Below are 14695 nucleotides of genomic sequence, written 5' to 3'. Positions count from 1 at the left end.
CCATGTCGTGAAATGTTCATATGAGAAGCCACTGGCTGTCAATGCAAGAAAACCTTTAAGGATCATTCATTAAGTTCCCCGTCAGAACGTGCGACTGAGAAACGTGGAATCGGGTTTGACGACACACATCGTCGTTGGTGTGGTGCGATGCTGTTACTGAGATCGTGAAGAGAGGGATTTCGACAGTGAAATACAGTGTGGTTTGAGAGAGTGGATTAATGTATACTTTGATCACAGAAATGATGAAAGAAAATGTGGTAGAATAATTGAAAAATTGAAGGTCATTTAACCCAAAAACAAACAATCAAACAGCCCCATAAGGAATATAATGAACAAGAAATGCATTTTAGGACCATTGATATTGATTTTACATTCCCAGCTAGTAAGAAACGTTGGTTAATATTCTAATGTCAAGGTTCTTTCAAAGTTTTAAACAAACATTGCTCTAGTTAAAGGGATAGTTCAACCGAAAATCATATACTCACCCTCAAACCGTTGAGTTCTGAACAAAATAATATATTTTGAAGAATGTTGTAATCAAACAGTTGACGGTAGCCATTGAGTTCCACAGAATGAAAAAAATATTACTATGGAAGTCAATGGCTACCGTCAACTGTTTTGTCACTTTTGGGTGAACTATCCCTTTTCTCAAAGCGTTAGCACAAAAACATTGTTTATACATTGTTCATGAAACATTTGATTTCCGAACTGTTGGACGTTTATCTAATGTCTCTAATTTATCTAATGTTACTACTTGTTTCAGAACGTTCAGAGAACATTTAAATGCAATGCTTATTTTGTTTATTAATTTTTTTTTAGCTGGGTTGTAAGAATTCAGTTGAGCAGATGTGCCCCCAGTTTGATCAAATTTAAATATTGAAGAGAGGGATTTCGACAGTGAAATACAGTGTGGTTTGAGAGAGTGGATTAATGTATACTTTGATCACAGAAATGATGAAAGAAAATGTGGTAGAATAATTGAAAAATTGAAGGTCATTTAACCCAAAAACAAACAATCAAACAGCCCCATAAGGAATATAATGAACAAGAAATGCATTTTAGGACCATTGATATTGATTTTACATTCCCAGCTAGTAAGAAACGTTGGTTAATATTCTAATGTCAAGGTTCTTTCAAAGTTTTAAACAAACATTGCTCTAGTTAAAGGGATAGTTCAACCGAAAATCATATACTCACCCTCAAACCGTTGAGTTCTGAACAAAATAATATATTTTGAAGAATGTTGTAATCAAACAGTTGACGGTAGCCATTGAGTTCCACAGAATGAAAAATATTACTATGGAAGTCAATGGCTACCGTCAACTGTTTTGTCACTTTTGGGTGAACTATCCCTTTTCTCAAAGCGTTAGCGTTTATACATTGTTCATGAAACATTTGATTTCCGAACTGTTGGACGTTTATCTAATGTCTCTAATTTATCTAATGTTACTACTTGTTTCAGAACGTTCAGAGAACATTTAAATGCAATGCTTATTTTGTTTATTAATTTTTTTTTAGCTGGGTTGTAAGAATTCAGTTGAGCAGATGTGCCCCCAGTTTGATCAAATTTAAATATTTTGATTGTAATTCAGTGAAAATCATGCTCTCTTTACGTATTATCAATAATTGTAATATCACAAAAAAATATATATATAATAGGGTGAAGTATGGTGAAGTATGGCCCAGACTTATTCTTGACCCTTCTTTTGTGAGATTCTCCCACACGTAGGTGTTACTATAGACATGAAAACATTGTAACTAACTTTATTTAGTTTATTTCTTGACTTCACATTCCTAAACCATTCCGATGGAAATGTAGAGAATGTTGAATAACTGAAGATAGACGTTTTAGACAAGTTGATGTTGCAGAAATGGAAAGGCGAAAAGAAAGACGAATAGAGAGAAGTATCATATGTGGATAATATAATGCACATTCGTAGCATGGAAATACATTAGATTCTAAACTATGAAGCACATGTGAAATGATTGTGTGTGTAAGAGCTGTTAGAGCTATTCTCGTAATGTTTACATTGAGGACTAAAGCGTGCTCTCGTGCCACGACGAAGTGCCAACTCAATTTGTGTTGTGCAAAAGCTTAAAACAGACTGTTTAATATGCAGACTTATGTAATATATATATATATATATAATTATATATATATATATATATATTTGTTTAGGGTGAAGTATGGCCCAGACTTATTCTTGACCCTTCTTTTGTGAGATTCTCCCACACGTAGGTGTTACTATAGACATGAAAACATTGTAACTAACTTTATTTAGTTTATTTCTTGACTTCACATTCCTAAACCATTCCGATGGAAATGTAGAGAATGTTGAATAACTGAAGATAGACGTTTTAGACAAGTTGATGTTGCAGAAATGGAAAGGCGAATAGAGAGAAGTATCATATGTGGATAATATAATGCACATTCGTAGCACGGAAATACATTAGATTCTAAACTATGAAGCACATGTGAAATGATTGTGTGTGTAAGAGCTGTTAGAGCTATTCTCGTAACGTTTACATTGAGGACTAAAGCGTGCTCTCGTGCCACGACGAAGTGCCAACTCGATTTGTGTTGTGCAAAAGCTTAAATCAGACTGTTTAAAATGCAGACTTATGTATGACTCATGATAAGAAGCTTACATATTGTTTAAAAGAGTTTGCACCCTATTAGTTCTGCTGTGTGTGCAGTGTTTGGGCTGGAGATGCAGTGCTGTGATGAAGTCGGGTAGAAAATAGATACTGAAGTGGTCGGTCTTAGCTGAAGGAATTTGTTTTTGCATTTTTTGGTCATTGCATATTTATTTATTGATGTGATGCTCTTTTTTATTTTTCTAAGTCGCTTCATAAGATGTTTGAGTCTCATTAATCGTTAAACCTCCACAGGCGGATTACTGTTAGCATTTCTTCAGTAATTATTTTTGCTTTATTTCCTTCTTTTGTCTTATTTTGCAGCAACGAAGTGATAGACACTCAGTATGGAATTGTGTTTGTTAAATATACCTGCAGATGTGGCTTCTCTCTTGGAGTGAATTAGGCTGAAGCGAAATGATGCCGTTTTGTCATTGTGCTTAAATAAATATATAAATATTATATTCTATATTAAAATATATTTGCTAACCTATACAGATCTGTGTGAGTCAGTTCTTTGCCCCGCTCTCAGATAAAGTGCACAATGAAATGATGTGATAATATAAAATGCATATGCTTAGAATTTATGGTAATGATATATTTCTTCGGGCCTGAAAAAAAAAAGAAGTTGCATGAAGAAAAAAGAGGTTTTAGCAAATATTTTCTATGTAAATATGTTTTAAAATTTATTTTTTAAATTAAATATGCAGTGAATATTTTATATGCATGTTGTGAAGAAGAACCTGTAGTGTTAAACTAATGCACATGTTCCACGTTTCAATTGTTTCATCTGTCATGATGCAATGAAACATACGGATGTCATTTTTGTCTAAGTGCTCTTACCAAGCTTGCACTCTTTACTCTCAGCCTATAATGCAATAAATCACAGGGATTAGCTATATTATTAAATGCTAGTGTGTGGGTTTTGGTGAAAATGGCCTAGGATGGACATCCCTTTTGGCCACTACTGTATGTGTGTTAAAGCTCTTTGTTTGAGCTGCAGGCTGTCAGAGCTTCTGGTTTAATACTGCCCTCATGTGGACAGAAAAAAAAAATATGGCCTAATAGAGAATTTGCATGGACATTTGAACCTTTGAAGACTGAAATAACAGACAGCTGTGCACCTTGAACAGGTTGGACCGGTCGAGTTTTAATTTTGCTTTCAGTTTGTTCTACGTGTTAAAATCTAGTTTCCACTGACGAAGACACTTGAGGATCAAGCACAGGATGAGCCAATAAAGTAAGCTATCCATGCATGTTTTGTGTTTTACATTGAAGTGTTGTTTTGTGTCTGGAATTTGAATATTGTTGACAGCTTTGCGTCTCACACCAGTCTGAAGTATTTGACAAACCCGGCCGAATCCGCTTGATGAAAAGATGGCAAACCCTGCAAGTGAGTGTACAATAACATCAACATGAAACTGAATATGAAAAATACCTTTGCTTACTTTCTTAGTACATGATCTGCAGTCCTTTACATGACTGATCAGCACACGTGATCCACCACAAACTCACATTCAGATCTGACCCCAGTCTTAATAAAACCAACTCTTGTCATACATGTTTATTTCTCACTGGATATGAAATTTCATGCTGACCTACGTCTTTAACATTTCTCCTGAGTACTGTGTGCTTGTGGGGCATTACTTTATGCATCTAAGTTAATGAGTGAATTACTGATGAACACACAACTCACTATTACAGCAGGTCTTTTTTTTCCACACATGATCAACACATATTTAAATGTTATGCATTTTAGCATTGCTAGCACCATTCTCCGCTGTTCAAACTTTCTCACACACTTCCTTCATAAGTCCTTTTTACAACAAACTTCATGAGTCTTTGGCTATCAGTTGGTTTTTAAGATTCAGGAAGTAACACTAGTATTGAAACTGTAAGTGGACCACACAGAGAATGAATGAAGAATGAAGAATGACAAATACATAAACAAACTGCCAGCTTTATTGTTTACATTCTGTTCATATTTATGTGAAGATATCAAAAGCTGTAAAGAATTGGAACAACTGTTGAGTACATATGGACAGCAAATACAGGAGCTGTGTCGTCTTTACAACACAAAAAGGTAGCAGTCAGTGTTTTACATACAGTATGTACCTGATTTTAACTGTTATTAGCCAATCCTCCTTCGGAACCAAATATTGACCAAAACCATAAGATTTGATTTTGCTCTTTGTCATATCAAGTGAAAAAGGCCAAACAAAAACTATAAAGACTGAGGCAGAACAAATCCAAAAGCTCTCCGAGGAAACTGAAGATCAGTCATTATATGTCTCATCTATACGCACTACTTTGGAATCAGGAATAGAATTGATAAAGAGAATAATACAGCATCGGGACAATGATTCTGATGTTGTCCAGCCGTGTTGTTCCCAGAGTAAGTCTATTTCTATTATTCTTGTCTAAATAAAGTCTATAAAGAAGGTACACAAGTGGAAAGTTTGTACTAGTTTGATGGACAGTGGCAGCTACTGTGAATGTGGAAACTGAATGAACAGATGAATATCTGGGTGTTTCAGGTACGGCCAGAGAAGGAGATCTCAGTGATACCGAAAGACTTGGTGAGCACCTTTGGAGAAAACAATCCACTTTGAAACTCCCTTCTCTCTCTCTCTCTCTCTCTCTCTCTCTCTCTCTCTCTAAGTGTAGTTATTATATTATATATAAAAAAATAAAATAATGCAAAAATAATTATATATAAACTAAAACTAGATATATAAAAATCTAATAAAATGACAAAAGCACATAACAAAATTACTAAAATATAAATAAAAATATTATATTATAAACAAAACAAGTTAATTCAAACTATTAATAAATACTTCAATAGCATATAAATAATTATAGTTTCCCTCTTTATTTTGGCAGTGCATTGTGGTGCTTAGTATAACTGGATGTTTATGGCAGAACCGAATGTGAACATTGGTGGTGCTGTAAAAACAAGTTAAGTATAATCAAATTGTCTGTCATTTCAACAAATCTTTTTAAAAATCTCATCTAGTTGAAACTGAAAATGATTTTGATGAGTTAAAGTAATATGAGTTGGCATGACTCACTGTTCATATGATTTTTTAACATAAACGTTTGTGTTTCTGTGGATTGTTTGTAAAGGATACGGCGTACGCTGCGAAGCTCCACGGCGCCGGGAGAAGAGGCAAGTAGATGCCGAAGCCGACGATGGCCATGAAGCTGTAGACGAGCCAGGCGAGGAGCTGGAAGCCGTGCAGAGGAAGAGACCAGCCGTTGATCCTGGAGTGAAGCGGCGGAGCGCACAGCTCGCTCCTGCTGCCGGAGATCTGCGGGGCCGGGGCCGGGGCCGTCTGTCTGCGGTGACGCCCGAAGCAGTTCAGCTGCAAACACACACACAAACAGGTTTGTTTTTGTGAAAAGTGGGGACTCTCCATAGGCGTAATGGTTTTTATACTGTACAGACCGTATATTCTATTGCCCTACACCAACCCTACCCCTAAACCTACCCCTCACAGGAGACTTTCTGCTATTTCAGATTTTCAATACACTCCATTCTGTGTGATTTATAAGCGTTTTGAAAAGTGGGGACATGGGGTAATGTCCTGAAAAGTCACCTTCTCCTTGTAATACCTGTCATACCTTTGTCATTATACACATTTATGTCCTCATTTGTCACAAAAACGCGTACACACTCTCTCTCACACACACACACACAAACACACACACGCACACAAGATACACAAGATAGTTGTTCTATTTTTATTTCATTTGTTTCTCACAGATGTGATTCAGCATGATCAACAGATGTTGGAACTCATTAAATACCAAACAAAACACCACAGAGAATCTCCTGCATTCCTACTGATGTTTAATAACTTCAGAAGAGTGTGCCATACAATGGGCATTAATACAGGTATGGTTTCATTCAAAATTGAAAAAGCAAGTCATACAAGCAGTCCAAACCCGGGGAAGCTACATGGAAACTACCACTCCCCCCAATGTATTCAAATGCAGAATGTCATATTTGGTCTTATGTTGGCAGTTTTATCAATGGCTGATTTTTCCTTTTTTTTATCCTCTCAAGCATCAAAAAGACAATGTCAAACTTGTGCCGGTGTCAAGGTAAGTCAAGAGCAGTTTAGCTGATTAATTTCATTCAACCTGCTTTTAAAGCCACATTTCTAATACATTTGCTATTGTTTGGGTGAAATGGTTTGGTTACACGGAAACAAATATGTATCCAGTTCCAGGACTCAGCTGAATGGGACCTGATTAAACCCGTTGTGATCTCAGAGGATGCACCGATGAAGTACAGGTACTATATCTGCTGCATCTCTGCATCTCTTTTATTTATTGTACATTTTCATATGTTATATACAGCAACTGTAATCCTAAATGAATCTCTGTCCAACAGTCTAAAGCTTAAACCAGGCCATTATGAATGCAGCAGGACTGGTCTCCGTATTGAATGCTCCCGGTCTGTTCAGCTTGAGTATCACATCTGTGACTGGGAGTGTGTAAGTGATTTTCTAGAAATGCAGCAGTTTACACCGTGCGGCCCTTTGATGGATATCGCCATCATCTCAGGAAAACTAAAGGCAGTCTATCTACCCCACTTTCTGTGTTTAGGTAATTTTCCCCAAATTCTGTACACATTTTAATGGGGTCATGGATTCATTGTTTTTACAATTTTTTTCACAAAACCTGTCACAAATTAGAAATCAAAGGTCGTTTTCTACCTTACTTACATCTTTGCATATAAAGTAAGTACTACAATTTTGATAAACTAATCATGAAAAGTGTTTTAGCATTATATTTAGATCTAGGCTGATTGTTGCCTAATGTCTTTTGAGTGCACAAATGATCTAATTGCAACTTAATTTGCGTGCACACACACAATGTTAATAAGGGATTCATTAAGGAGTGTAGACAGTGCGCTGTGTGATAGACAGCTCAGACGATTATAAAGGGAGTGGTTTTGCATGCTTTCTATATATAATTGGAACAAAAAATAAATGACAGATTATTTCCATTCTACGAAGAGTAAACAAAGCAACCAAGCAAACAAAAACAACATTGATACGTGTCTAAACAGGCAGTTTTGTGCTGATGTATTCGTCTCTATTACATATTAAAAACCTGGAAGTTTTGAGTTCGGAAACTCACAGTGAGTTTATATAGTAGCCTATGGCCAGATAAGGTAACATTTTAATTCATGACCCCTTTAAAATAAAAAATGCAATCAGCACTATGCTTGTTTCTTTTGCATCTGATCATCATCAGCTAATTTAATACGTTGCAGGTGGATCTCCCATTAACGACGAAGTGAGGGTTGTTCATGTTGAAGACAGTGGGATTTCATTTGAGAAATGCACGATAACTAGATTCCATGCCAAACTTCTGAACCACTCCTTCTCCCCGAAAGGTCTTCTTTTGAGGAGTGGCTTCTCTGTGAATTATCACTGCGAAACATTTATATATGAAACTCAGAAATCATTCCTGACACTTCATGTGTACTTGATTCCAAGTGAGAAAAAAATGATAGAGGTAAGTGATATCGAAATGAACAGTGACACACCTGCTCAATGTCTTGTGCTTTATGGAAGGGGGGGCAAATGTGTGACATTTATTTTCTGTAGGCTGTTGAAAACAATGAGATTAAAAGCAAGACAAGACTCATCTCAAAGCCAGGGCCTGTATCCTCGCTTCAGACAAAGACTTGGTATTCACTGAGGACGCTGGATGAAAATAAGGAATCTGAGTGCAAATTTGAAGTTCAACCCAAAGTAAATATTTTAAAATATTACATAAATGTGACTCATTTCCCTTAACAATGTTCCTCAAATTGCAGTATGCTGTATTTCCAGGTGGTCTAGTAAATTGCTGTGTCTCATTTTAAGGTTTCACCCTCTGAAGGTCGCATTTGTTAGCTGCATTTGTTATTAAGGCTTCCTCTTTTCAGAAACAAATGCACAAATGCAACCTCCAAAGGTCAAAATGACACACACCAATTTACCTGACCACGTGAGTATACACTGTACAACAGTATTAAAATCTGTTCAACCTGTAAATCTAAGTCCATAAACCCTCCTACCCCACTGCCCAAACACAAAACCCTAATCCAGCACTCTTACCCTCAACAAACCATTCGAGTCCTTTCCTTTCTCTCCATTAGCAGTTAGAGCTCAAGTACAAACCCGTAAAACCAGACTTCTTTGAAGTATTCATTGATACACCAAAGGACTTTCACCTTCAGCTGATGCCAGAACATCACGGTGAAGGTGTATGGGATGCCAAAATACGTCAAGGTAACATTTGTTATGAGCTTCATTGTTATGGGACACGGACCATATGTGCAAAGTAGTAGGATCTCACACCTATGTTCTGACATTTAAATAATTCAGATATGTGTGTTTCTTTCAGATGATTACAGCCAGAGAGTTTCTTCAGTGGGTATGTGCAGTGTGCAGTGCTTCATTATGCATTGAAATCAAACTGTGTTTTTCTTTTCTTTGTAATTTAGAGTCAGTTTGGCTGTGTGCATATGTGTGTTTCTTTCAGATGATTACAGCCAGAGAGTTTCTTCAGTGGGTATGTGCAGTGTTTCATTCTTTTCTTTTCTTTGTGATTTAGAGTCAGTTTGGCTGTGTGCTTGAGTATATTGTCCTTTATTTGGTGAAATTAGTAAAAACATTTGAGAAAACAAGATTACAGCTTCTGAACTAGTGTTACTGTTATACTATACTGTGTTATATGCAGATGGATTTCCCGAGCTCAAGCAGGGTTAGTTCACCCACAAATTCATTTTAAATCTTAATTTTTACAATGCTATGGGAATGTTATTACCAGCTCCGCCATATCGACAGGTACTAGTGTAAGGCTGTGAGCACATTCCTAACCAGACACGATGCGACAAGATTCCAGCGACAGGCGATTTGTCTGTCCACACCAGACGTGACACGACATATCGAAATATCACAGCCATTCAGAAGCACAGAAGTGCACTACTCTCCCAATGAATTGGACAAGTTTATCATCTAATCATCTAATGTTAAAGCTTTTTAACATTATTAAAAGAAAAAAAATCAGAGTGACTGATACCATCTTTATGAAATACGCTTGTCTGTTCGCATTGAGTTCACAGTCTTAAAGGGTTAGTTCACCCAAAAATGAAAATTAGCCCATAAATTACTCACCCTCAAGTCATTCTAGGTGTATATAACTCCAGTCGGAGTTATATTAAACATTGTTTTTGATCTTTCAAGCTGTTTAATGCCACTCAGCGGGTGTTGCATGCATCAGTCCAAAATAAGTTAAATAAAAAGCGCCCATCCATAAAAATAAAAAAAAGTGTCTCACACGGCTCCGGGGGGTGAACAAAGGCCTCCTGTAGTGAATCAATGCGTTTTTGTAAGAAAAATATCCATATTCAAAACGTAATAATCACTTTAATTTAGCTTGCGCCAACAGTTGTACACGGAAGCAGCTCCGGGCGGATGACGTATGAGTTCAGCGTTGCGCATGCGCCGGTCAGAAGTGATGCACTTTTTTATGCAAATGACCTGCAGCGATTGCTGGAACTTCCTGTGTTGTGGACAGATGGATGTATATGTCCTTAGGATTTATTGTGACAAACCAGTCATTGGACCTGATTTGAATCACGATCAGCTTTAGTGTTAACTTTGATCTTCTATGTTTTCAACATGCAATTAAGCTGCACAGATCTAGAATCAGACACAACCCCCCATTCTCAGACTGTGGGGATGATCCTGTTGATCCGAGGTGAATGAGAACCAAACTAGTTTTTAAGCCTCTTTGCATAGACTGCAGGACCCATTGAGATGCATTTGGCTGAAGAATTTTGGGCACCCTCCTGTCAACATACTCGGGACCACACTTACTGTAATCACACATACTATTTAGGAAGGATAGTATGTATATTGGGACACGGGGATTATGAATTCTTGAACTTGAAACTTCATTTCCTGATTGCAGTAAATAACTGTGTTTTTAAACAATTTCTATACTTTTTACACTAAACTACTTTAATGTGTGTAAGCTGTGATATTAATGACTAGCAGGTCAATTTTAAATTTAAACTATTCATTAACTGCATAAGCTTTGAACATAATTTAACTGCATACAGTGTTGTATGATGCATACATTAATTCACCCTATTATTTCACAAAACAAAACAAAAATGACACTTCTTAAACAGGTCAACATGTATTTAATATATAACTTTTTTAAAAAAGTGCATGAAAGAAATGTCATAAAACATTGTATTTAGTAATACTTTGAATTCCAAAATAAATTGGACATGAAATTCAAAAATATTAAATTACTTAAAACATATTACCATGCATAACTTTAAAACCACAAGTTAACCAACATGGTCATAATTAAACTTGTCTAAAAACCACAAAGACTGATTAATTTTCACCACTGCATGAGCAGTCCAACATGCCCAAACAACAAGGCCCCAAGTGAGTCCAACAAAACTTCGGATCAAACAAAGGAGAACAGTTCCGCTCCAGATGCTGTTCCATCCCAGGATGCAAAGAGTGGCTAGACATATTAAAAAGAACAAAGAGGACATTATATAAGATATATTACAAAACATAATAATACAATCAGAAACAGACCCGAAAAAGGGATGACAGGTACAGTCAAATAAATATGGAGAATAATAAAAGAAAAAGAAAAAAAAGATACTGGGGTGTGTACTACTTACATTTCAGAAATTCCACTGAAAACCCTTCACTTTGCAAAGAAGAGTGGCAACACGTGGGTTCACTTCTAGCGGTTTCTTCTGAACCATTTGCCCTTTTGTTTTCGAACCTTTTAAATTCTGTTCTTGAATGGCCCAGCCAGAGCCCTGACTTAAACCCAATTGAGCATCTCTGGAGAGACCTAAAAATGGCTGTCCACCAACGTTTACCATCCAACCTGACAGAACTGGAGAGGATCTGCAAGGAGGGATGGCAGAGGATCCCCAAATCCAGGTGTGAATAACTTGTTGCATCTTTCCCAAAAAGACTCATGGCTGTATTCGATCAAAAGGGTGCTTCTACTAAATACTGAGCAAAGGGTCTGAATATTTAGGACCATGTGATATTTCAGTTTTTTCTTTTTTAATAAATCTGCAAAAATGTCAACAATTCTGTGTTTTTCTGTCAATATGGGGTGCTGTGTGTACATTAATGAGGAAAAAAAATTAACTTAAATGATTTTAGCAAATGGCTGCAATATAACAAAGAGTGAAAAATTTAAGGGGGTCTGAATACTTTCCGTACCCACTGTATAGTCCTTTATTTGGTGAAATTAGTAAAAACATTTGAGAAAACAAGATTACATTAAGCTTCTGAACTAGTGTTACTCTTATACTATACTGTGTTATATGCAGATGGATTTCCCGAGCTCAAGCAGGGTTAGTTCACCCACAAATTCATTTTAAATCTTAATTTTTGCAATGCTATGGGAATGTTATTACCAGCTCCGCCATATCGGCAGGTACTAGTGTAAGGCTGTGAGCACATTCCTAACCAGACACGATGCGACAAGATTCCAGCGACAAGCGATTTGTCTGTCCACACCAGACGTGACACGACATATCGAAATATCACAGCCATTCAGAAGCACAGAAGTGCACTACTCTCCCAATGAATTGGACAAGTTTATCATCTAATCATCTAATGTTAAAGCTTTTTAACATTATTAAAAGAAAAAAAACTGAGTGACTGATACCATCTTTATGAAATACGCTTGTCTGTTCACATTGAGTTCACAGTCTTAAAGGGTTAGTTCACCCAAAAATGAAAATTAGCCCATAAATTACTCACCCTCAAGTCATTCTAGGTGTATATAACTCCAGTCGGAGTTATATTAAACATTGTTTTTGATCTTTCAAGCTGTTTAATGCCACTCAGCGGGTGTTGCATGCATCAGTCCAAAATAAGTTAAATAAAAAGCGCCCATCCATAAAAATAAAAAAAAGTGTCTCACACGGCTCCGGGGGGTGAACAAAGGCCTCCTGTAGTGAATCAATGCGTTTTTGTAAGAAAAATATCCATATTCAAAACGTAATAATCACTTTAATTTAGCTTGCGCCAACAGTTGTACACGGAAGCAGCTCCGGGCGGATGACGTATGAGTTCAGCGTTGCGCATGCGCCGGTCAGAAGCGATGCACTTTTTTTATGCAAATGACCTGCAGCGATTGCAGGAACTTCCTGTGTTGTGGACAGATGGATGTATATGACCTTAGGATTTATTGTGACAAACCAGTCATTGGACCTGATTTGAATCACGATCAGCTTTAGTGTTAACCTTGATCTTCTATGTTTTCAACATGCAATTAAGCTGCACAGATCTAGAATCAGACACAACCCCCATTCTCAGACTGTGGGGATGATCCTGTTGATCCGAGGTGAATGAGAACCAAACTAGTTTTTAAGCCTCTTTGCATAGACTGCAGGACCCATTGAGATGCATTTGGCTGAAGACTTTTGGGCACCCTCCTGTCAACATACTCGGGACCACACTTACTGTAATCACACATACTATTTAGGAAGGATAGTATGTATATTGGGACACGGGGATGCTGATTGGTCAGCAGTGCTACACTTTCGTTCAAGAAAATATCATACTGCATGTTAAATAAAATATAACAAGCAATAATCAAAGAAGAATCAAAAACTAAATACATTTCAACAATCTTAGATTTATTATGTCAAACACACAGTGCATTTTTAGAGCTCCATACATTAATATGATAAAGATGCTCCAAATATAACCTGATTCGATTTAAGAGAAAGTTATACTAATTGTGATAAATGTGACATGACTCGAATAGTTGTAATGTTCTATTAAACAGTGTGTACAGATTGTGCAACAAAAATAAACAAATAACTTTTCCTCAGAGACCTCATGTCCGGCAGTGGTTCACGAAAGGCAAGATGCAGGTATAATTGCAGCAGTCAATATCATTATGAAACCAAACGCACTCAAGAGCACTAAGGAACAATCACCAGAGAAACAGAACTAAACACAAGGAGGAAACACATCAACTTAATCATCCTCAAAGACAAAGCATAACCATGCCATGACATGGCTCTATCAGGTTTAATTATAGGAGTGAAATATGACTATTGTCTTCGAGCTTTCATTTTCAGATAAATTGGGCTCGGTGATTTGCCTTTTTTATTATTATTTTTTTATACAGTGATTACATTTCACTCAGTATTCAATTTGTTACAGCACACCGGTTGGCATATTAATAATTGACCAGCCTACATTGTGTGAATATATACCAGTCCATCCGATGTTCTTACAGACATGTATTCACCCAAACGCATTTATACCTTACCGATAGCATTGGTATAAAACAAATAAGGTGATTACATGTGTTTTAAAGTTGACCTAACAATGTAATGTTCTCTTACTGCTTTATTTCGTCTTCACGAGTCTCCCCGCCGGTCTGCCAGCGCACTGCGGGAGGAAAATACTGGTTAGCACAGCTTTACTAGGAAAGTGAGGAAGTAACATTAAAATAATTCATACAAGACGATGAAGAAAGGTGTATAGATGTGTTTTAACGTACCTCTGTGACTCTCATCTCCCCGCTGGTCTGCCTCGAAGGAAAAGACCGGCTAATACAGCTGCACTCGGGAAACTGAGATATTCTTACGGAGACTTAAACCTGGCTTTATATCGCGCTTATAACATCAACATACGCATCAAGCGATAAAAGAGTCAAAAATGAAAATTAAGCTACGATGCTCTAGTGGTTTTTCATCTTCATGAGTCTTTCACAAAGCCGCTGCTGAGGAGGCGTGTGGTTGTTTTTCGCAGTCATTAGGACTAACATTACTGTTTTTAGATTTACTAAATATAGTAAGCAAATATTTTTTTCAAAATGCACTGAAAATCTAAACCTGAGAAACAGTAATAAAAGTTTTACTAAGTTTTAATAAAATGATTTACGGTGATGCTGTTTGCTAGCTAGTATGCTGACCATCCAATCAAAGGAGGAGAAAATGCTGACGTTATCGTTAGCCAGCTAGATGGCC

General features: G+C 36.8%; 1 protein-coding gene across 1 annotated transcript; it reads left to right on the top strand.

Annotated features, from left to right (window-relative positions):
* The first annotated feature begins 3771 nt into the window (after positions 1-3771).
* Positions 3772-9113, top strand: LOC107575133 (NACHT, LRR and PYD domains-containing protein 1a-like). Its single transcript, XM_016261548.1, has 13 exons — positions 3772-3877; positions 3953-4030; positions 4633-4720; positions 4842-5032; positions 5175-5216; positions 6407-6538; positions 6710-6747; positions 6870-6940; positions 7040-7254; positions 7928-8172; positions 8265-8411; positions 8801-8933; positions 9049-9113. The coding sequence occupies exons 2-13, from the start codon at positions 4015-4017 to the stop codon at positions 9111-9113; spliced, it is 1383 nt and encodes a 460-aa protein (XP_016117034.1). The 5' UTR covers positions 3772-3877; positions 3953-4014.
* The last annotated feature ends 5582 nt before the right edge of the window (positions 9114-14695 follow it).

Source organism: Sinocyclocheilus grahami, unplaced genomic scaffold, assembly GCF_001515645.1.
Source record: "Sinocyclocheilus grahami isolate Dianchi unplaced genomic scaffold, SAMN03320097.WGS_v1.1 scaffold2477.1, whole genome shotgun sequence".
Lineage (NCBI taxonomy): Eukaryota > Metazoa > Chordata > Actinopteri > Cypriniformes > Cyprinidae > Sinocyclocheilus > Sinocyclocheilus grahami.
Note: the sequence above shows the minus strand (reverse complement) of the source record. Positions and strands in the feature narration are given on the sequence as shown.